General features: G+C 37.0%; 4 protein-coding genes and 1 long non-coding RNA gene across 7 annotated transcripts; 3 read left to right on the forward strand and 2 right to left on the reverse strand.

Moving 5' to 3' along the window:
* Nucleotides 1-968: 968 nt before the first annotated feature.
* LOC104705262 (glutamine synthetase cytosolic isozyme 1-3) lies at nucleotides 969-3321 on the forward strand. Its single transcript, XM_087488457.1, has 9 exons — nucleotides 969-1293; nucleotides 1564-1603; nucleotides 1689-1792; nucleotides 1895-1943; nucleotides 2029-2135; nucleotides 2237-2324; nucleotides 2409-2612; nucleotides 2691-2744; nucleotides 2825-3321. Exons 1-9 carry the CDS (start codon nucleotides 1220-1222, stop codon nucleotides 3167-3169), a joined length of 1065 nt encoding a protein of 354 aa, XP_087344583.1. The 5' UTR covers nucleotides 969-1219; the 3' UTR covers nucleotides 3170-3321.
* A 1114-nt stretch (nucleotides 3322-4435) lies between these two features.
* On the forward strand, nucleotides 4436-7512 carry LOC104746133 (uncharacterized). 3 transcript variants are annotated; one of them, XM_010467540.3, is made up of 11 exons: nucleotides 4436-4986; nucleotides 5068-5136; nucleotides 5241-5339; nucleotides 5433-5557; nucleotides 5803-5998; nucleotides 6104-6279; nucleotides 6363-6492; nucleotides 6570-6730; nucleotides 6810-6871; nucleotides 6955-7036; nucleotides 7144-7512. In XM_010467540.3, exons 1-11 carry the CDS (start codon nucleotides 4720-4722, stop codon nucleotides 7322-7324), a joined length of 1548 nt encoding a protein of 515 aa, XP_010465842.2. In that variant the 5' UTR covers nucleotides 4436-4719; the 3' UTR covers nucleotides 7325-7512. The 3 variants fall into 3 exon arrangements, 2 of the variants coding, with proteins under 2 accessions (XP_010465842.2, XP_087344584.1); XR_015582254.1 differs by having other exon boundaries at nucleotides 4602-4986; nucleotides 6083-6279; XM_087488458.1 differs by having other exon boundaries at nucleotides 4602-4986; nucleotides 5230-5339.
* Nucleotides 7513-8748: 1236 nt separating this feature from the next.
* On the forward strand, nucleotides 8749-11629 carry LOC104746134 (putative inactive receptor kinase RLK902). Its single transcript, XM_010467541.2, has 2 exons — nucleotides 8749-10397; nucleotides 10788-11629. The coding sequence occupies exons 1-2, from the start codon at nucleotides 9038-9040 to the stop codon at nucleotides 11357-11359; spliced, it is 1932 nt and encodes a 643-aa protein (XP_010465843.1). The 5' UTR covers nucleotides 8749-9037; the 3' UTR covers nucleotides 11360-11629.
* Nucleotides 11630-11947: 318 nt separating this feature from the next.
* LOC147926409 (uncharacterized) lies at nucleotides 11948-13886 on the reverse strand. The gene is made up of 2 exons (XR_015582256.1): nucleotides 12530-13886; nucleotides 11948-12126 (listed from the first exon to the last, which is right to left on the reverse strand). It is a non-coding gene; the product is annotated as an uncharacterized LOC147926409 (long non-coding RNA).
* Nucleotides 13887-14698: 812 nt separating this feature from the next.
* LOC104746135 (putative serine/threonine protein kinase IREH1) lies at nucleotides 14699-21998 on the reverse strand. Its single transcript, XM_010467543.3, has 18 exons — nucleotides 20943-21998; nucleotides 20506-20570; nucleotides 20222-20404; nucleotides 18803-20143; nucleotides 18535-18707; nucleotides 18141-18384; nucleotides 17900-17992; nucleotides 17684-17824; nucleotides 17509-17601; nucleotides 17129-17333; nucleotides 16750-16835; nucleotides 16416-16504; nucleotides 16266-16317; nucleotides 16130-16186; nucleotides 15870-16046; nucleotides 15677-15754; nucleotides 15143-15331; nucleotides 14699-15036 (listed from the first exon to the last, which is right to left on the reverse strand). The coding sequence occupies exons 1-17, from the start codon at nucleotides 21658-21660 to the stop codon at nucleotides 15245-15247; spliced, it is 3882 nt and encodes a 1293-aa protein (XP_010465845.2). The 5' UTR covers nucleotides 21661-21998; the 3' UTR covers nucleotides 14699-15036; nucleotides 15143-15244.
* Nucleotides 21999-23957: the final 1959 nt, after the last annotated feature.

The raw sequence follows: 23957 nt of genomic DNA on the forward strand, positions 1-23957 counted from the left end.
ACTGAAATACGTATAATTTTTCCCAAAATAAAAAAAAATAGCTCTCAAATATAATATAAACACACTATCAGGAGAGAAGTCGTATTGATCGTCTTCTTCTCTAAAACAATCACGTCATCACACAACCATATTAATTACCATGATTTACTTAAACCAATAATGCTCAGTAGATTGATTATATGCTTTTGTCTTAAACTAAACTGATTGGTTCTCTAAGTAAATATGGTTATAGAGGACAATATATATGGTCATGCCTATTTTTATACACATCAGTTCTATGCGAAGATGAAGGCAACAAACAAGATTGGGCAACTATGAGAAATAATTGATTAAGGAAGATTATAATCATGTACGCTAAAAGACAAGAGTGCCCACAACTTTATTAGAAGCTGTATTTGCAAAAAAAAAAAAAAAAAAAAACCATTACATTTCCTACCTGCCTTCGTTTACGTGTTCATCAATAATAATTCTTTTTTTTACCAATTCCTTTTCATAAATATATTCAAAGTTTATACATAAACAGCTTTGTACTAAAAACAAATGATTGGAAATGTTTTGATGATCGTCATAATATGAAAAAATGGAAAATATTTATATTTATGTCGTAACGCATATTAGTTCCGTTTTGTATACTCCCTTTGTATCAGAATATTTGATGTTCTAGTATTTTTTTTTGTATCACAAAGGATGATTTTCTGTATACCTTTATTAATTAATATTAAGAAATTGCAAATTTCAATAATCATTAAATGAGAATTTAAAAGTTTGATGAAATACTATTAGTTAATAATTATAAAAATATGTTATTATAAATAAATAATACATTTATTACTAGACATTAAATGTTTTTCTTAATTCATGTAAAAATTCTAGAACATTAAGTATTTTGATACAGAGGAAGTATAAACTCTTCGTTTTTGGCAATAATTGTCGATTAAAATATTATTGTTATATTCTGTAGTAATCTCAGGAGAATCTTACCTGAAAAATAAAAATACAATTTAGACGATATTATTTTTATTAAAAAAACTAAAGATAATACTGGCACACAACAATAAAGAAAATACTAATTTACTAAAATAATATATTAACTATAATTATTTCCAAAAAAAAAACTCTCTCTATAATATAAACACAGTATCAGGAGAGAAGTTGTATTGATCGTCTTCTTCTCTAAAGCACTTTGATTATATTTTTTTTCATTCACTACGACGCCGCCATGTCTCTGCTCTCAGATCTCGTTAACCTCAACCTTTCTGATGCCACCCAGAAAATCATCGCCGAATACATATGGTTCGATCTCTCTCTCGTCTCTCTGTTTTCTCTATATCACAAGTCTCTCATTTATCGTTGTTGTTTCGTTCTTATAGCTGTCGATCAAAAAGCTTGTTTCTTTTTAATGTTTTGGTATTGATCTCTTAATGGGTTTTTGAGTTTTTTTGGTATGAACATAAATGTTTCGCTGTCCTGCGTTAGATTAAGACGTGTATAACATAAAGCTCGTCTCTTTTTTTTTTTTTTTGTCTTCTTGTTGAGTTTTTGTATGAACTTTTGAATGAACAGGATCGGTGGATCTGGCATGGACATTAGAAGCAAAGCCAGGGTACTTTGATATATAAATCTCCTTGTGTTTATTTATCTCATCCTCTGTTTTTTTGGTTGATCTGATCTGTTTTTGAATGATATAGACACTACCAGGACCAGTGAGTGATCCATCAAAGCTTCCCAAATGGAACTACGATGGATCTAGCACTGGTCAAGCTGCTGGAGAAGACAGTGAAGTCATTCTATAGTATGCTCTTCGATCATCTCTATATATATATCTATCTCTATACGCATAAACAAATTCATATTTTAACATTGGTCTTGTGTTTTTTTTTTGATGAATCAAAAGCCCTCAGGCGATATTCAAGGATCCGTTCAGGAAAGGCAACAACATTCTGGTGGGTTGTTTTTTGATATGTGATATGATTGGTGTGACATATTCATTTTGGATCTTAATAATTGATTATTGTGATATATATTCAGGTGATGTGTGATGCTTACACACCAGCTGGTGATCCGATCCCGACTAACAAGAGGTACAACGCTGCTAAGATCTTCAGCCATCCCAACGTTGCTTCTGAAGTGCCATGGTACACTCTTCTTCTTATGATCAGTTTCGGATTAGTAGTTATTATAGATTTCTTTGCAAATCTTATAATATAACTAATTGTCTCTCTTTGTGGTTCAAAAGGTATGGGATTGAGCAAGAATACACTTTGATGCAAAAGGGTGTGAACTGGCCTATTGGTTGGCCTGTTGGTGGCTTCCCTGGCCCTCAGGTAAAATCCAATTACCCTAATGTTCTCACAACATGTTGTGACGTATCAATCTAATATAAAGTTTCTATTTTTAAATTGAAACAGGGACCTTACTACTGTGGTGTTGGTGCTGACAAAGCCATTGGTCGTGATATTGTGGATGCACACTACAAGGCTTGCCTTTACGCTGGTATTGGCATTTCCGGTGTCAATGGAGAAGTCATGCCTGGCCAGTGGGAGTTCCAAGTTGGTCCTGTTGAGGGTATTTCTGCTGGTGATCAAGTCTGGGTGGCTCGATACCTTCTCGAGGTAATAATCTACTTAACATGGGTCCTATTACGAATACAAAAGCTTCAAATTTGCTGATGCATCTTCTCTGTTTGACAGAGGATCACTGAGATCTCTGGTGTAAATGTCAGCTTCGACCCGAAACCAGTCCCGGTTAGTTTCTTACTACTCTCTAACGCTTCATTTCCCATTTACTACAAGTCAAGTTTTCGTCTTCTCTTGAATGGGTTCAGGGTGACTGGAATGGAGCTGGAGCTCACTGCAACTACAGTACAAAGACCATGAGGAACGATGGAGGATTACAAGTGATAAAGAAAGCAATAGAGAAGCTTCAGCTGAAACACAAAGAACACATTGCTGCTTACGGTGAAGGCAACGAGCGTCGTCTCACGGGGAAGCACGAAACCGCAGACATCAACACCTTCTCATGGGGAGTCGCGAACCGTGGAGCTTCTGTCAGAGTGGGACGTGACACTGAGAAGGAAGGTAAAGGTTACTTCGAGGACCGAAGGCCAGCTTCTAACATGGATCCTTATGTTGTCACCTCCATGATCGCTGAAACAACCATCCTCGGTTGATGACATGTTTCATTATTTGATTTGCCCTGTTTGGTTTCTTCTTTTGTGATTGCACCTTTCGATTAAAAATAAATTCTTATAATGGCGTATTTGTGACATTTTGTGGTTTGTTTCGAATAATTAAAAAAAATAAGCGATTCTTAAGGTGAAAATAAGTAGTGTATAATGTTACTATTTAGTAGTTAATGATAATAACAAAGTTCGGCCGGTGCGTCGGAGGTTGAACTTGTCGGGGTTTAGTAGTTGGTGTTGGATAGGATTTTTAGCGATTAGATAACGTCGAATATTCTTGACAATAATAATACTATTTGGCATGTGACCTATTACTTATCAATAAAAATAGTACTAGTAGAAGATTAATTCCGAAGACGAAGGGTGGTGGAGAATTAGGTGGGAACAGCGTAATGCTCGTCACGTGCTCTCCTAGACTCATGCATCGAAGTTCACAACTAGCTATGGTAGGAAAAGTCAAAATAAACTTTTTTTTGATATCGTTTGTATTTATTGTCAGTGGGAAATAAATGAGTGACTCTTTCCACTCAGAAAATTTGTAGTCAGTGACGAAAAATATAATGGCATTACTAAACTAGAAAAAAAGATATGACGAAAAGTAGTATGGGATAGCATTTTCCTAAGTTTTTGGCAGAAGTCATACAAAACACAACAAGTACATTGTTAAGTACCAGTCACCAACTTCAGTGCATAGTAGTATCACACACTTTAATTATTGCTGCCGTTTGTAAAACGTTCCTTATTAAAGTAATTAAATTAAGAAAACAAATCATGACGCCCCCCCCCCCCCAACCCACTTGACTTCACTTTTAAGTTAAAGAAATGGAAAAGAATATAAAGTTATGATCGGTGTTGTCGACCTACATGAAAAAGGAAACCTAAACGATTGGCTATGGAATTATAGAAGTGGTTATGAGTTTTAATAATGCAGATTCCGATTCAAAAATTCCATTAGGAAAAGACTCAAAAGAGTAATAATTTAGGAAACTTTATATTCTTTGAATTGAATACGTATTAGGTTTGAATGCTGATGATTCATTGAACATGGACCTCTGTTTATATCCGCATGCAAAAACTCGTGGCTATTGTTATCAATTTCCTTTTCTTTTTTTTTTTTCTTAAATTTTTATTTATTTAAAAGCAGTAATATAGAAATATATTTATTTTAAAAAATAAAAAAAGAAAAATATTTTTCTTAAAAATAGGTGCAAATATTTAAATTCACGGTTACATTCCTTTTTCTATATTTTTAGTGTATGTGGATAAAATAAAATAGCACATTTTGTTTTCTTTCTAATTAACGTATCGTCTCAAAATTTTCAAGAAGGCCGCCTTATTGGGTAACTAAGCTCTAAACGCTTTTAGGCCCAAAGTATTATTCAACATCAATTAAAAATGACGTCGTTTTGTAATAAGCCTTGGAGATTCTTCTATCTTGCTCTCCAATGTAAAGTAGATTGACCACTGAGCAAAAACCACGGTAAAACCCTTTTCTCTGAGATTCCCTTCCGGTGGCTTCTTCGAGGGTGGGAGATGAAATGGCTGCAATGGCTCGCTGTTCATTGATTCCATCTATTAACCCAGCTCATAGCTTCCGTCATCACTTTCCTCAACCCAATGCGTCACTCTGTTTCCCTCCCAATCCACCGATTTTTTCGCGTGTTCGGAAATGTGGGTTTCCCGGCGGAAATCGCCGTCGTGGTGTCACCATGGCCGCGGGAACAGATCATTACTCCACTTTGAAAGTCAATCGAAACGCTACCTTGCAGGAGATCAAGAGCTCCTACCGTAAACTCGCGCGCAAGGTTCGTGATTTGCCTCTTTTTTGTTTTTGTTGTTCATTCTCGAATTGAATTGAAGGTGAAGGGTTTGTAATGGTGTAACAGTATCACCCGGATATGAACAAGAACCCTGGTGCAGAAGATAAGTTCAAAGAGATTAGTGCTGCTTATGAGGTAACACAAGTTCTTTTGAATGCCTAGTTTTAATGGAATCTGTGTTTTCGTTTGTGATGTTTTTTTGTTGCTTATTAGACATGGGAATTGAAGTATATGTGTAGGTGTTATCTGATGAGGAGAAGAGATCTGTGTATGATCGCTTCGGTGAGGCTGGTTTAGAAGGAGATTTTAATGGTTCACAGGATTCTTCTTCACAAGGGGTAAGTGAGTCCTCTATGAAGATATTTCTAATGATCTTTAGGATTTTTTTATAATCTTCTAAGTTGATTTTATTTGTTTTCCTGTTCTTTTAGGTGGATCCATTTGACTTGTACAGTGCATTCTTTGGAGGTTCTGATGGAATCTTTGGGGGAATGGGTGAATCAGGAGGGATGGGTTTTGATTTCATGAATAAGAGAAGCTTAGACCTTGACATTCGGTAAGTTTCTCTTATTCGAAGTTGTGTTTTTTTCCTTGAATAGGCATTTGATCACTTACATTACTTGTTGACTGGGCGAGAATTGGCTAGAGGAAATCAGTGATTATGGTTATACTTTTTGTTATGCTAATCTTCTGGTCTTCTCTGTCTGCTGAATTTGTTTTATTTTCTTGAAAATGGAGGATGTTATATTTATGTCTCCTAATCTTTGTTTCTGGTTTGATGATGGGGGACGTTTCTATTAGGTATGACCTGCGGTTGAGCTTTGAAGAGGCAGTATTTGGAGTGAAACGGGAGATTGAGGTTTCTTATTTAGAAACATGTGATGGTTGTGGAGGAACAGGTGCTAAATCCAGTACCGCCGTTAAAAAGTGTAGTAGTTGTGATGGTAAAGGACGTGTGATGAGCACACAGAGAACGCCCTTTGGAATGATGTCTCAGGTAACTCGTTATACCTGAATACTATTCCGATCACTTGCTAATTCTTAAAATGGAAATTGAAATTTCCGATGACACTTGCTATAGATGATAATCTGTGTTATATAGGTGTCCACTTGCTCCAAATGTGGTGGTGAAGGCAAAATCATCACTGAGAAGTGTCGAAAGTGCATAGGCAATGGGAGATTACGGTCTAGGAAAAAAATGGATGTTGTTGTCCCTCCTGGTGTCAGCGATAGAGCTACAATGCGGATTCAAGGAGAAGGTAACGTGGACAAGAGAAGGTACAGAAGAATCTGCTATTTTTTAATTCTGATAATTAGTGCTTTGGCAATTGTTTTCTCAATATGGTTTCTAATATCCGCAGTGGAAGAGCTGGTGACTTGTTCGTTGTGCTTCAAGTTGATGAGAAGCGTGGAATTCGGCGGGAAGGGCTTAATTTATACTCCAATATCAACATCGATTTCACAGATGCGATACTCGGGGCAATCACAAAGGTGTTTATAAACTTGTTTCTCGGTTTTGACGTTATTCGGTAGTGAGAATCTTAAAGACATGACACTTACTCTCTCAGGTAGAAACAGTTGAGGGAAGAATGGATCTTCGTATTCCCCCAGGAACTCAGCCTGGCGACACAGTGAAGTTATATCGAAAAGGAGTTCCAGACACGGATAGACCTTCAATCCGGGGAGACCATTGCTTTGTAGTGAAGGTTTCGATCCCCAAGAACCTGAGGTTTGTGTCAAATCACTTCCCTTATATCCCTTATGTCGCATTGTTTACTAAAAACTGCTTGAAACAACGTTTATGGCAGTGAGAGGGAGCGAAAATTGGTAGAGGAATTCTCATCACTCAGAAGATCTACCAGTGATACTGGTACAACGCTATCCGAATCTATTTCAGAAACTAATAGCTTTCTTAAAAAATGTTCAAGCTAATTTTATAACCTCCGTTTGTAGAAACTCGTCAAGAAGAGCATAGTTTTGGTTCAGAGCCCAAAAAAGAACCGTCTTGGTGGCATAAAGTGAAGAATGTCATAAGGTAATCTCATGTAACCTTTCCCAGCAATCTCACAGGACACAGCATTGTTGTCTTGTCCATGCATCCTGGTCTAATATATATAGTTTTAAATGTCGCGTGTTTTGTAGACCAGAAGATTCAAGAGCAAAGTTTGGGACTATGAGCTTGAACCCATCATTGCCCCTACGAAGAATGAAAGTGGGAGATACTTCAATTGTTCTCTCAGTCTTGGCTCTGTGCGTTATAACCTCGGCTGTTGCATTGGTTCAGAAGAAAGGTAATCGTTTGAAACAAAAGAAGGAACCTTAATTTTTGTTCACAGTTCTAGATTCTAGGTTGAAATTGTTTTCTCACAGAAGAGATATGATCTTGTTGTATGTATGTTTTATCATTTTATACATACAGTATATGGTTTAGAGTTGTGTGATACAACGATGCGGCTACTGCTAGTACTTGTTGACCAATGGTTATGTTTGCTAAACCGGCTTAAACCGAAATCTTTCCCGAATCCGTGATACAACTAACTCATGTTGAATTTATTGAATTTGAACAAAGTACTAAAAACCAAAGTGGAGGTGTTGAGAATTTATAGGGCACATGGAGAGTTTTTTTTTCTGGATTCTATAATAAGTATAGCAATAGTGTAAGGACAACTTCTGTAAAATAAGAGATCGTTTAAATAACTTTGTTTTTTTTGGTTGCATGTTATTAAGAGAAGCTTTTTACGCAATCAAGAAAAGGTTTCCCATAATCCCAAATCTATAAAGTCATTATCGCGTAAGTGGGTCTCAAACACAGCTACTATACTTAGTACTTACATTATGACTAAAACGTCTTTATCTTCTAAAGTAAACAATACTACTACTCTAGTAAAGACAGCTAGAGAGAACAAAAATAATATTCCAACTACAAAACTGTGTTATCCATCCACATGTGCGATGGAAATGAGACTACACTTGCCCAAGTTTCATTTTAGCCGTTGCCTGCCTCCTCCCTTCCCAAAGTGTAACGCTCAACTACATATCACTAAGATCATGGTGGCTTTTTCTTTTTTTAAATTCTTTCTTTGTTGTGGAATGATCCAAAAAAATTGAAACCAAATTAAGAGTTACTCTGTGGACCATGAGATATTATTTGATTGATAGTAAAGACTAAAGAGAGTACGATTAATGGGACCCTACTGATTGATGATGATACAGAGTGTTGTTTCATATTCATATCGTAAGAAAAATAAAAATCGAATCTGATAACACAGAAGAAGAAGAATGGAGACAATCACAAAACAAAAGAATGCGTTAGTTCTGTAACAAAAGAAAAAACTATGAATGCTGTTAAATTATTGTTGGCTTTTTTACATGTTTTATGGTCCTACCCTTCTCTGCATACCCATGTTCTTCTTCTTCCTTTTCTTTCTTTTACAACTAGGCATGCATTATTATTTTTATACTATAGAGACAAGAAAAAAAAAATGAATTATTACTAAGTGTTAAAATTCTTGAGAAGAGTGATTCACTTTACTCAGATGCATTCAGGGAATTTCATTTTTAATCATAACACCCACCTGCTAATTTTATTTCTTGTTAATCCAATTAATAATTAACAAAAAGATCTTTATTTAGTAGAAAAATTTAGATAAGACAATATAGCTAGAAAACATTCAAGGCCTTAATTTAACATTTGGATAACATAAGATTCTAAAAATATCAACAAGTAATCATAATAAATCAATAAATAGAAAGAAAATAAAACAAATATTTTTGTCGAAGCACAGAAAAAGACATACGTCACTGTTGTTTTGAGATATGTCGTTTTTGTCACATTTACAAAAACAAAATTAATTTAATTTTAATTATTCAAAAACTAAAAAAATTAAAAGTGGAAAAAAAAGAGAGAGAGAGAGAGTGTTAAGTGTTGACTAGCTTCTCTTCTCTTCTTCACTGTAAACCACACACACACACACACAGCTTTCTTCTTCTTCTTCACTGAGAGCTCTTTTTTCTAGGGTTTCTCTCTCTCTCTCTAATGCGACTCTTCTTCGCTTCTTCCATGGCGAGACTGTCCATATTCCTCTCCGTTTTTCTCCTCCTCCTCACTCTTCCTCTTCCGTCAATCGGAGATCTCTCCGCCGACAAATCAGCTCTTCTGTCCCTTCGTTCCGCCGTCGGTGGTCGTACATTACTCTGGGACGTCAAACACACCACGCCATGCAACTGGACCGGCGTCGTATGCGACGGTGGTCGTGTCACCGCCCTTCGTCTTCCCGGAGAAACTCTCTCCGGTCATATCCCAGAGGGTATTTTCGGTAATTTAACTCAGCTCCGTACGCTCAGTCTCCGTCTCAATGCTCTCACCGGTACTCTTCCTTTGGATCTCGGAAGCTGCTCAGATCTTCGGCGTTTGTACTTGCAAGGTAACAGATTCTCCGGTGAGATTCCGGAGGTTTTGTTTAGTCTTAGTAACCTCGTTAGGTTGAATCTTGCCGAGAATGAGTTTACCGGTGAGATCTCTTCAGGGTTTAAGAACCTTACTAGGCTTAAGACTCTTTACTTGGAGAACAACAAGCTCTCTGGCTCTCTTCTTGACTTGGATTTGCCTTTGGATCAGTTCAACGTTTCTAATAACTTGTTGAACGGATCTATACCTAAGAGTCTTGAGAAGTTTGACTCTGATTCGTTTGTGGGAACTTCACTCTGTGGCAAACCGCTTGGTGTCTGTTCTAATGAAGGAACTGTACCAAGCCAGCCAATTTCTGTTGGGAACATACCTGGAACTCTTGAAGGAAGCAAGGGGGGGAAAGAAAAGAAGAAGCTTTCCGGTGGAGCTATAGCTGGAATAGTTATTGGATGTGTGGTTGGTTTTTTCTTGATTGTTCTGATTCTGATGGTTCTCTTCCGGAAGAAGGGAGGAAACGAAAGGACAAGGGCTGTCGACATTGGCACTGTTAAGCAACATGAAGTTGAGATTCCCGGGGAGAAAGCAGCTGTGGAGGGACCGGAGAGTGGGAGCTATGGGAACGAGTACAACCCTGCTGCGATGAAAGCTGCAGAAGTGAACAGTTCAGGGATGAAGAAACTTGTGTTCTTTGGGAATGCGACTAAGGTTTTTGATCTGGAGGATCTGTTGAGAGCTTCAGCTGAGGTTTTGGGGAAAGGAACGTTTGGGACAGCTTATAAGGCGGTGCTTGATGCGGTGACATTAGTGGCTGTGAAGAGGTTGAAGGATGTGACGATGGCGGATAGAGAGTTCAAGGAGAAGATTGAGGTTGTTGGAGCGATGGATCATGAGAACTTGGTGCCATTGAGAGCTTACTATTACAGTGGAGATGAGAAGCTACTTGTATATGACTTCATGCCTATGGGAAGCTTGTCAGCTCTCTTACACGGTGAGACTTATATATCTCTGTCTCTGCTTACAAATTGCGATTTTTATTCTGCTTTATCAAAAAATGAATTTTGGTTTATTTGCAACGTAGTTAGTAATGGATTTGCTTGTTTAAGACAGATATGTCAAATTCACAAATACAATATAACCTGCTTTGTTAGATTTATTGACATGGTTTAGTGATGTATATCATATACTTGACATTCACATGGTTTACATAGAACGTCTATGAATTTTAGTGGGAACAGTAGATAACCTTGGATTCTTTGACTGACAGTGATAACTGATCTTCTAGTTTTGTGTTTGAACAATAAAAACTCCAGATATCCTGTGTTCTACTTTCAGACAATAGTTTTTTATGTGTTGAGCCTAATGTCATGCTATGCTACAGGAAACAAAGGCGCAGGCCGGCCTCCGTTGAACTGGGAAATCCGATCACGTATCGCCCTTGGAGCTGCTCGTGGCTTAGACTATCTTCACTCACAAGACCCGTTGAGCTCTCACGGAAACGTCAAGTCCTCCAATATCCTCTTAACAAACTCCCATGACGCACGAGTTTCTGATTTCGGCCTGGCTCAACTCGTCAGTGCCTCATCCACAACCCCAAACCGGGCCACTGGGTACCGTGCCCCCGAAGTGACTGACCCGAGGCGTGTCTCACAGAAAGCGGATGTGTACAGCTTTGGTGTGGTGTTGCTAGAGCTGCTCACCGGAAAAGCGCCGTCTAACTCGGTGATGAACGAGGAAGGAATGGATTTGGCGAGGTGGGTGCATTCGGTGGCAAGAGAGGAGTGGAGGAACGAGGTTTTTGACTCGGAGCTGATGGTGGAAGAAGAGATGGCGGAAATGCTGCAGCTGGGCATTGACTGTACAGAGCAGCACCCTGACAAGCGACCAGTGATGGTGGAGGTGGTGAGGAGGATCCAGGAGTTGCGTCAACCGGGTTCAGATCAGGTGGGCTAAGGACATTCGATGAAAGGATGAGACTTGAGAGGCTCATGACTTGAATCGGTGGTACGTAACGACGGCGTTCTCTGTGTTTGATGATTAAGTGTTAGTTTAAGAATATGGCGGGGAATTAGAGTGAGTTGGGGGTCGTTAATTAGATGTTTTTAATTTTGGTGTTCCTTTTTGTTTCTTTCATGTGTGGGGCACTGATGATGAGGAGTTCCTTGTGGTTGTAATTATTAGTGCTTTTAACTTTTTAACTTTATTTCAGTATTGTTTCAGATTTTTTATCTCTTTGATAAGATTACGTGCGGACGATAGAAAAAAATAGTCTAGATAAAAAAAGTAAATCATTAACACATTCACGTTAACTTCAACTTCTTGCGGTCCAATGGCGTGATAGTTATTGGGGAGATGTTATACTGTTGTTTTGGTATGTTTTGCTTGGTTTTTTTCTTTTATGATATTTGTTATCCACATAACATAAGTACAAGAAAAAAGTAAGTTTGGGGTTATGTCTTAATTCTTAAATGGTATTTGAAATCATCCTTATATTAGTAAAAGAGAAGTACAACTTTCATATTGTCCGAAAATGCCCCTGTCGAAATTTGACTGCAAATATTTCATTAAGGTTAAAAGTGACTTTTAAATCTTATGGGTCGGGTTTTAAATTACAAATTACCCGAAATTCTAAATTCGATATCAAAAAGGATTTATTGAAGAACTTCTACTACACCTTCATTCACGGAATAATGGGCTATTATGGGCTGCAGAAAAAAGGGCTGCAAAATAGAGAAACTACATTAGATTAGTCTATATTCTTATCAAATCAAACAATTAAAGACATTGATTACAGTATTCAATTGATTGATATCTTCTAAGACATTGATTACGGTATTCAAATAAAATTAATTTGACAGATATCAATCTTCTAAGACTATTCCAAATTTTTACAAAGCCGCATTTTGAGTAAGAATATTCCTAATTCAAAATCTGATTTATTTTTTTATCCTTAACTGCACCAAGAAAATATATCATCATTGTTAAGAATATATTACCTAAATAACTACTAAGATTTTTACCCACATTCCACGAATATACCATAAACTATACTATCAAATCATACCTAATGGAGAATACTCCCTATAAATACGATGATACTAATCGAAGCTTCAATCACCATACCTTCTTTACTTTCTCCTTTCTGTATTCTTTCAAGCCTTCTTCAATGGCTGCCGCTCTCGTGCCTATCATAAACCTGCAGTCCATTAAACAATTCATAACAGGCTGGAGAATTCAAGTGAAAGTCATTCATTCTTGGAAGCAATATAACGTCTATTCCGGAGAGACTATATAAATGGTTTTATCAGATACCATGGAATAAGCTTATATTAGTAGTTTTTGTATGTTTCATATCCGTTTTCATTAGCTTATATGTTTATATGTAAGTTTATTTGTAGTTTTTTTTTGCAAGAATCCATTGAGGTAGTTAATTTCGGCTAAATGAAAACTCATGATATGGAGGATAGGATTAAAAACAAAATCGAGTTTGAACTCAGGGATACAATGTACTAATGAGTTCGTGTTTGTTCTATACATATATTAATTTGTAACTTTTTAACACTATGCTACTGAATTACTATTTTTTCTTTCTCAAAAGATGAACGCTTAGCGTGTACACTATGGAGGGTCTTTAGCTGAAAACATTCTTTTAGCTTGCGAAAACAACATGCATAAGATGATCATATGTTTGCCTTTTTTTTTTTAGGCAAACAGAGCGATTTGCTAAGGTCAATTCTTTCAAAGGTATATCTATGTAAATTTTATATTTGCAAAGTTATGTATTGTTTACTTATAAGCATGTGTTGCAAGAGGTTTATTACAAGAATGAAATGTTGTTAGATGAGTTTAAAAATTCAATACCGTTCATATATCATTACTTAGTTTGCCATTTTTTATTTGTCGGGTTTTAAGTTAATCATGGATTGAAACAATCATAAATAAAGTTTTATTAGCTTTTGTAAAATAATTGGCAACTCAACTGATACCAATCTTTTTTTTTTTCTTGCTTCAACTTACAAATTTTTCCAATCACCCTAAACTTATAAAACAGATGAAATCAAAATTGACAGAATATATATAATCATACCACTGTTTGAGAACGAAAATTATCAACTCCTTCCGGAAACAAAATAACAATCTGAGAGCATGACAATCAATTCGAAAAATACCAAATGACAATCTGCAAAATTAAACTTAAAAACTGAAATAACTTACCAAAATACATGCAATTGGTTCGTAACTCTTTGAATTCAGTAAAGCCAAAGTGATTTTGTTGAATTATTAATTGCCGATCTGTACATATAAACCCTTTGGCTGCAGCAGCGTTTTCCCGATTTCGAATTTGTGGTAGGTTATGCTTTCTTCAAAAAAAAGAATAGAAAATTACCATGTTTTGAAATAATTGATATGAAGACCTGTTCAATATTGACATGGATCGAAGAACAAAATTGAAGGGAAGTGATGAAGAATGGAAAAGGTTGGTTTAGAATTTGGGTTTCTCGATTTTGTCGAAGGGAGTTAAAAAAAAATTGTTTAGTTTAATGCTAAATTGAATAATTTTACGAAAAGGCCTAACTTAGTCCATTAAGATTATTTATAAGACAATACTAAAGAGCCCACTAAACTAAATTGTTGAGATTACATACAGCAAAATACTTCAATAGAAAAAAATCAGACATATATTTCTATGTAAAGTGTTTAAAAGAAACTTTACAATAAACTAGGAATCATTTGATAGTAAAAACTAGGACTTATTACATGAAATGCTTTTTAAAAAAAAAATATGAAATGCTTTTTAAATAAGTGTTTTCTAACCATGAAACCAAGAAAATGACAAAAATTTAATTTACTCCTACTGATTTTAAGTTTATCTAATTCGTTTGGATCCTTAACAGAAATTCTTATAAAATTTTCAATTTTAATTAAAAAACTAACCATAATTTATAGATTTTCTGAAACATTTTTTTGTGTGGATACATATATCCCGTGTATATAATTTTGCAACGTGTCATAACATGTATGTAATTTTACAACGGGACAGAACATGTAGAAAAGTTAGTTGGAAACTCTTTTATGTTTATATTAATTTTTTTATCAAAAATCCCAAATTTAATTACTAACACAATATTTACATATATCTATTTTTATAAATTAATACATTTTTCATTATTTAATTTTATCCAAATTCATGAAAATATTAAAATTCTATCTTTTTATTTTATTTTATCAAAACTCAGTATATTATCGTTCACTTTCTTTTTTTCCTTCTATTATTTTATCCAATGTCCAAACTCATAACAAAATATATATTATAATGAGCATGAAATAAAAATATAACATGTACCAATCCATTATGAATTTATGTTCTTTGAACATTCCCCCGCGCGGGTCCGCTTCTAGTTAAAGGTTAAATAGGTTGTGAACTCTCCCTTATCCTTTACATAGACCGATGGCTTCCCCTGATTACTCAAAACGCAAACGCTACCTCACCACTCTCATGTCCTAGTGATTATAGAAATATGGGGAAAGTACCGATACATCACGTTTGTTGCTGCGTTTGCGTCCCATAATGTTCCAATATCCATTCTCTCTTCTTTTTTTTCTTTTTCTTGTTTTCTCTCTTCCTGTCTCTGCAGATACAACACATTGAAACATGTTTAAAATTGTCACCCCAAATGGAGATTACAAGATTGACTTTGTGATGAACAAGGTAATCAACAGAAACGGATGACTTACATTTACAGAGTATACAAACGACGCCGGTAATGGCAGAGTACTCATTACACTGACTCACATAACACCGAAGGAATCGAGAAAAAAACATCCACAAACTGAATGTTACTTGTGATGCGGAATTGGTTGTGGCTCATCTTTCCAGCCTTTGGACAGAAGATCGTAGTTGATAGACGCCAACTGAGAGAGGTTCTGCAAAACCATCAAGGAGAGAAAACTCAGAATGCTATGCATTGTGTTCTTATTACCCAACCACTCAAACAAAGACACGCCAGATTTCAAGTTGTCTGGAGGCAGAAACGACAAGTTCAAAGACTATCAATCAGTCCCCTTATGGTTCCTAAAACATCTCCATACTTCCAACTCTTCCCCAGCTAACATAACTTACAGTACACCGGTTGCCACAAACCAATACATAGATTAATCAAAAAACGAAAGTTGGATTTTGAATTATCAACAACTATATAAACCACCACCAACCAATTGCAACTTGAACAACATTGGATCTTAACAGGTCAATCATGAGTTAGTTAGTACCTTAAACGAGAAATTACTGAAAGAGTAATCTACAGGTACGCCAGACTCAAACTCTGTGTGTCCTTCGTATTCTTCAGCCTGTGTAGCAACATTGATCCAGTTCAAGGAAAGTGCACATCCAACGAACATTAATGATAGTTTTCCGACTAATTCTAAGGATATAAAAATCGAAGGGTGGACTAGCAGATGTTACCTCCCCTTCTTCATGATGATCGTTCGAGCAACCACTGCTGTTAGTCAAGCTATCTGCATCACTATAATCTTGAACGTCACCACTAGGGAAAAATTGCTCATCCGATGTGTTCCATGAGTAGCGACTTCTGAAGTAACTTGTGTCAATTGCACTCTCTGAAGCCGGAACAAATGCAGCCTAAAGCAAACTAGCGTTAAGCTTTAAGAAGGCATCAAATAGCAAAGCTTATGTCTTTAAAAGGATAAGATATATAAATGCACCTTTTGCCTTGCTAGTGTGTCCCAGTTGATGTCTTTGAAGAAGATATGTTGCTTGACCTGAGTTATGAAATTAATGACATTAACAGTTTACAACTTGTTCGAATTATTCATCACAGAAAAAGACATCCATCTTTACCTCAGACGCCCCTCTAGCTCCAAGTCTCTGATGAGGATCTTCTGTTAAAAATCTAGCAAAAGAAGACGACGTGATGTAAAAGACAATATAACCTGTCTTGTTCTCTTTGGAGTTAATACTCAATATTGTGTAAGGTAGAATATCTCTTACCGATCTATAATATCATGGGCTTCAGCACTCATTTCTTCTGGAACATGAGGCCATGGTATCTTACGGTTGAGAATATTGTCAAATATTTGCTACAATAAACCAAAGAAAATGCATATTCAAATGTTAGAAACTGAAAGTAAAAGCACAGTCTATAGCAACATACATACTGGTACTGATTTCAAATAAAGTTTAGAGGTGTTGAGAAGTCAATACAAAAATACACATGGCATATAAAGACCACCCAAGTATGAAATTTAGTTCCCACGAGTTTGAGAAAACACATGTTCCTCTAGCAAAGTATAAATAAGAAACAAAGCAATGATTAGTCTCTGACCTGAGGATGTTCCGCATTGAAGGGTGGAATCCCCACAATGAGTTCAAATAGAATGATGCCAACAGACCACCAATCCGCAGTTGCACCTGAATGATAATGCAAGTATATAACATTTTTTGCAGTCTTGGGATGTGATCAACGAAACATATTTATCTGAAACTACTGCCAGACAGGCCTAGAGCAAGATATATCATGGAAGTCATTGGTCCAGCGTACTTAGCATATAACCCAACAAGAGTAGTAGAGCAGAAATGAACTAGAAGCAGTTTTTTTTTTCCTACTTAAAATTACCAATCCCACCTGAGTACCAATGATTCTACTAAACAAACAATTTTGAATAAAAGACAAGCAGACACCAAGATCAGAAAAGTTTACGCACCATGCCCTGTCCCTAAAAGAATTTCTGGCGCTAAGTAGTCAGGAGTACCGACAGCCGACCGTTTCTTGCGCCTTTCAAGCTGATCCTCAGATGCCGCTAATCGCGAATCCTCCTCATCAAGCAGTGACGTCCCACTTACAGCAGGACCAGCCAGATCATCCGTGCTGTTGATGAGACCAACTTTAGAGAGACCGAAATCTGTCAACTGCTCAGATACAATACAAGAAAGAAATCAAGGGTCTTAATTTAAGTCTCTCTAACGTGCAAAGGCTACATTTCGTAAACCTCAAACATCAAGACAGAAGAGGTATTCGAAAGGACTAATAAATGATAACACTACCCACAAGTTTCTAAAGGTGGCAGATGAACTCTTAATATACCTTTATATGACCATCATGCGCAATCAACAAATTATCTGGCTTCAAATCACGGTGAACAACACCCTCAGAATGCAAATATTCCAAAGCAAGGACCTGACATAGAAATTCATCATGAAATCACTTTCGAGAGCTCTATGGAATATACTGTTAATAAAAATAAACATGCAGAACTTACAACTTCGGCAATATATACACGGACAATATCTTCCTCTAAGCAACCTAAATTTCTCAACAACGAATACAGATCCCCTCCATTCAGATACTCCATTACGAGATACAGGTTGTCGCGACAAGTGAAAGAATAGAAGAAACGAACCTGATCAAAACAAAGTAATGTTAAAAGAAGTAAATCTCTCTTCTTAGAAAATGCTTAAAGGCTAGACCTGCTCACCACAAAGGGATTGCGAACGTTGATCAGTATATCACGTTCAGCAAGTATACTTTCAACTGCATTCTTACGGATCATATCTGCCTTTTTCAGAACCTGTGGAGCATGGCCAACGTTTAACACAAGATTAGAGAAAACACTACTAAAGATTTTGCTACCCACATTAGCCTAACAATAAAAAGAAGAATCTTTTGTAACAAAAGAAAAAGAATTGAAAAGAGAACAAAAGCACCAAATCGTTTACCTTGATTGCAAATAGATCTCCTGTTGTTCTCTTTTTTGCCAAAAACACTCGCCCAAAAGCTCCCCGGCTTATTGGTTTTATGATCTCAAAATCATCAATGGATGTGCGGTCTCGCGGATGTACTGGGCTAGTCCTCAAGCTCCGAACAACATCATCTTCTAAAGGAGCATCTTCATCAATTACAGTGCTTAGTAGGTCAACTTTTTCATCTTCCATTAGCTCACACATATGCAGATATTTCTCCCTACATAATCAGGAATATTATACTTAAAAAACAAATTCTGAAGTGAACTCTTTATAATTCCAGCTGACATGAGAACAGTTCTAGAATACCATAAAGCATCTTTCAGAGTATAGATGTATATGCATGCAAAAGTAGCATCGATGAGCTTACCGAATCAACTTTTCTATGCGAGTCCCAAAAGTTTCTACTGTAAGTGCATCAAACTTTCTGCGGTCTATGACAACCCTCAGATCTTCAAGACAAGAAAGTAAGAATGGAATGGATTGATCATCACCCGGAATGGCATCTGCTGCACATTTTGCAATGTCAGCAAGTTCACTCATCTGCGTCATCCGGTTATTAAGTGTTATTTTATCAGATGTGTTTTAATAACAAAAGACAAGAAAAATTATGAGTACGGACCACATCCATTACAAACCTGCGGAATATCATCTTGATCATGGAATGTACCCTTGCCTCCTAATATCATTTCAATTGGATCAGGCCTAGGGGTCGGAATCGGGGATCTAGGAGTCATGCTACTGGCAGATGAAGTTGTCATGCCTTGGTCAGACTTGGGACCAAAACGGGTTCTACATGACATTAACGGTAAACCTCTCAGATCATCCATAAAAATTGAATTATCAGACTCTGGGAAACAGTCAAGCATGTCTTCTGACCCTCTTCGCGACCAATCACTCAACCTTGGGGAGAGAACATCAGCTTCTTCGGTCAAATTCGAATTGGATACTTTCATACCATCTGGGCTTTCTGCGGCTACTAAGCTATCCTTATGCCTGAAGGTCTCTGCTATCTTGTCAAGTGTTCCAGCAACTGCCATCAGCCGCTCATCAACACTCAGTCCTTTCTGGTCATATTTATCAGCCAATGTGCAAACTCTGGAGTGATCTTCCACATGAGTCGTGGGAACTTCCTCCTCACAGATACGGCACATTATTGAACTTTCCTCCGAAATAACGGGCGGTTCCCCCCAGTAACCCCAAGAAATATTGTGCCGATGCTTGGAGGACTGTTCATGAGAATCTTTTGCTGGAGGAAAATTGAGAATAGCAACAGGCGCTGGCGCTATACTTGGAGGTTCAACTTTGATATCATTCTGCTCTTCTGACGCTGGCGCTTCTTTCACAGTTTTCAGTGCTGGTGAAGGAAGTTTCTTCCAGGAAGACATTCTATCAATGTTTGTAGGAGATTCAGATTCCTTAAGAGAATAATCTTCAGGCGGAGAGAGAGGGGGCACTGAGCGTACAACAGCGTCCTCCTTCCACTCCAAACCACGCTGCTCCTGACTATAAGCTTTCTTGGTGGATGGTACCTTTAAGACCTTAGCAGCACTGGAACTCCTTCCCGCCCCAGTAGGAGGTATTTTCTCTATAGAATGCAAGACTCTTGACTGACGTAGTTGTACAACTTGTTCTTCCTCCCCCCAACTTTCCTTGTGAAACTGAAGTAATCTAGTACATCTGGTAAGGATAAAAAGCATCCGAGTATGAAGCTGCTTAAGGACTCCTGGAGGAAGCTCTTGACGCCTATCATCTAAATCCTGAACTATGCCTTCACACTGAAGCCAGAAATCTCCAGGAGTAGTCATAGCACAACTTCGAGCCAAAATTAACAAATCTTCAAACGTTTCTTCCCACTCAGGATGGCTTTCTGCATTTTTCTCAAGAACTCCCACCAAGTCTGCTGCAAATACTGCAAGGTCAGAGTTTACTTCTTCCTTTGCTTTATCAAATTTTGCCCGAATCAAAACCAATATTTCCTAGAAACGACAGATGGTTAGATTCTGCATACAAAAATATCACAAAGCGGTTAATAGAGATAAGGGGCTCTAGAATACCTCCACATTGTTCGACCTACGAGGCTTCCATAATGGAAAGGGACGTACACCTTTTGAGTTCAACTCATGAGAAAAGCTTTTGATGTCACCAGGAAACCTCTTTCGTGGAGCACTTGTCATACGAAGTAAGGCTTGATAACGTGGTGACTCTGACTCTTTGGGATTTTCCCATTCATATGAATTCTAGAAAGATAAATGTCAAGTCACCAAGATCACTTGAAAGTTAAAACTAATACACATAGGAAGAACCACTTAAGAAAATTATGTGATGGAGAATGAGGTACCTCTGGGGTGCAAAAGTCTGAATTTCTTAGAGGGCCAGAGCGACCAGATGAGATCTCAGAGCGACCTGGGAAGTACCAATAAAAGAAAACTTGAGAAATAAGAACTGAAAAGGCAAAACTTATCTGGACATAGTACAGTGTAAGATGCGTTTATGCAGTGATGAAGCTCCAGTTATCAACACACAGATGAAGATACTTAAAAGTAGCAAGCCTATGATATCTTACAAGCTAACATACTTATAACAGGCAGAACAAGGAACAAGATTATCAGGGATGAGACGGGCACATATACTAACATCAAATTACCAGTACAGCAAGCTAACAATGCGTATTTCTCTCTTAGTTCCCATTTAACATCAAAGCAACGGAAAGGATGAAGACAGAAAACATAGTTTCCCACACCAACTGTTATTAGAATCTAAGGAGTAAGGACATACCAGTTCCGGATGAGGAAGCAGCATTTTGCAATCGAGATCCTGATGGCGGCAAAGTAGGGCTGAGGCTCCTCGGTGGTCCAGTATCAGGTGAAATACTATCACGATCACTATTAGCGTCACTCGGCCGAGTGCGACCCATGATCTCTTCTAAACCTAGCTTGCTACTCCCAGATTCTTTCTTTCTATTGCCACTACCAGAGCCAGAAGTAGCTGAACCTGATCCCAAGTCTCCATCAGCACCCATCTTCGAAAGATTGCTCGTAGCTGGATCATTCCTATAATTGAAAACCCTCTCCTGAGGCAACGGTCCGGATCTCGTCTTGATCCGGTTCAATCCCAGAGACGAAGCCATGATTGGAGAAACAAAAGCAGGTCCCTCCTTGACCTCCGTCGGCGGAGGTTTCTTCTTCGGTTCAGAACTAGGAGACAAGTTCGATTTCCCAATCGAGTGAGCTTGAACTTCAGATGAAACTTGTTTGCCCTTGGATGAACCATCCTTCTTCTTCAAACCATCTTTAACCTGCGTCTGTTTGCAACCAACTCCAGTAACGGAACTCGGACTAGGGATCGGAGGTTCATCCTTGGAAGCGGATTTAGACTTCTTCTTATCTGATCGAATCGGAGAGTTGGAGCCAACAGATCTGGGACTATTAGAGCTATCGGGACTAGAAGATCCAGATTTCTTCGAAGAGAAGAAGAGCTTGTTCTTGAATACCATTTTTTTTTTTTTTTTGATCGATTCAAAACCTAATCGCACGCTACACACCAAATCCAACCATAAAATCCAGTTGTCAATTTCAACACTCCGACTTCAATATAACAATTGTCTCTCTCTCTCTCTCTCTTGCTCTATGGGTCTCTATGATTCTCTGGAGATGTTTTCGAGGTTAGAGATTTGAGGAAGCGACGAGGAAGAAGAAGAAGAAGAAGAAGAAGAAGAAGAAGGCGTAACTGTAGTGGAGGAGAAGCCTAGATTCAGGAGTGCTTACTGATTTTAATTATTTTACTACTAGAAAATTGAAAACGGTCAATACTGGTTTAGAGTCTTTAGACTATATTTTGACTTTTGATTACCCTTTTCTTTTATTTGAGAAACCATAATTAATTTACATATGTTGAAATCATTAATTAATTTATTAACAAAAACACAACTCATTTTCATATCCACCACCATTGAAAATTTAATTAACCCTTTATATTGTTACTTTAATAACCACAAATAACACATGAATCCACATAAACAAAAGTAAACAAGAAAACGATCTTTATGTTTTCTCTAAGTGCAGCTGATCTACAAAGATGTGCATGGCTTGATGGATGTAGTTCCAACTTCGTGCGGTCCATATATTTGGGCTTTTGGGCCTATATTAGAACGGTCTTGCATATTGATAATTAGAGCTGTTTGTTTCGCATTATTTTTTTAGTGGCGACATGTCAAGGAGGCAACAAAACGAACTCACAAGTCACACAAGAGATCAAGACAGTTCGAGAAGAGTTTGATCTACTTCTCTTTACTTTCAGACCAACATTTCGAATCGAGTTAGTCTGACAATATTTGTTTACTGTCATTCCAGTCTAATCTACCAGATTTGTTACGTTACGTAAGCTTTGTATACAGGCGGATAAGCCATTATTAAACTTATCTTTTATTAAATGTAAATTACATCTTTAAAGAAGAAAGAAGTACATATTCAGATATTCTACTACTCCTCATGTTCCAATTTATAAATGTTTTTGAGGTTATTTTTTCGTTTTGCTTTATTTTATTTTATAATCTTTTTTGCATTGTTTTTTTTTTCATTTAGCTAAATATTTTTTCATTACTCAAAGAGTTCTATCGATGAGATTTTGAATTCGATATCATCATATTGAAAACTCAAATTGATGGATATGAAAATATACAAAATTGTTTAAAAGAAGATTAGCAGGATAATCTAAGTCAAAGGTAAACCGCTTGTAATTTTGCAAAAGCACGACATGTAGGACAACATGCATTATTCTTCGAATTTCGAAAGCCATTGATCAATGCAATCACGATGGTATTTGTGCATACAATCTCTTAGCCTTACATAACCAAAACCTATAGTGAGATCTTCGAGACAGATTGGACAAACTTTTTCTTCGTCTTTTCCTAAACTCTCTCTAACTTCTGTATAATCTCAAGGAGCGGAGATTCATTTTGGCCCCAGAATCTTCGCAGCTTCGAACGTATATCAGGGTAAATAATTACGGATATTATCAATCCGGTGTAAAGGCAGTAAGTAAGGCCGTAATTAGGCTGACGAGTCGATAAAAGATAGGGACAAGCCACGGAATAGTAACTAGTTCTGGATCTCCCAACAACTAACATACATGTAACACCAGTAGAGAAATGCCATGAACATGAAGACTAGAGGGCCTTTAGCTAACAAATAGAATAACCAAGCCTCTTTTCTGGATCTGACTCGACGAGAACGAGGATGAGTCATCAAATGATCCATTGAAGCACCAAACTAGAAACAAAAACAAAATAATATTGCAAGTACTCAAGTCGATCCAAATCTGGTTAGATGCTTTTATATATCATATATACATATGTCCCTAGATTTTCTCTTTGTTATTACTGATTTTGTTATCATATCCGGATATCCCTTAATTGATATCCGACTCTTTTATTGTTTGTTCATTTATTCTGAATTTCTGATAATTCATTTCTTCTAGATATACTCCCGCCGTTTTCCATAATGCCTGCATATATTTTGTTTAGCAATATATATTAGATATAATCCCCTTTTTTTGTCGTGCATATAATCCCTTATTTGTACTTTTGTAGTATGTAAAACCAGAATTAAATTTGGGTGTTGTGGTGAAAAAAAAATAAAAATTTGGGTGTTGTATGTGGATCATAGCGTGACGGAAACGTTGATGGCATCATTTTGATTTAATTTTCGCATCTGTAGGTCCACTTTGATCTGATCTATTATATGGAATATTTGTGTATATTAAAATGTTTAAACTGCATTGTGGTATTGTCCT

This window comes from Camelina sativa, chromosome 15 (assembly GCF_030686135.1).
Source record: "Camelina sativa cultivar CO46 ecotype springtype chromosome 15, ASM3068613v1".
NCBI classification, from domain to species: domain Eukaryota; kingdom Viridiplantae; phylum Streptophyta; class Magnoliopsida; order Brassicales; family Brassicaceae; genus Camelina; species Camelina sativa.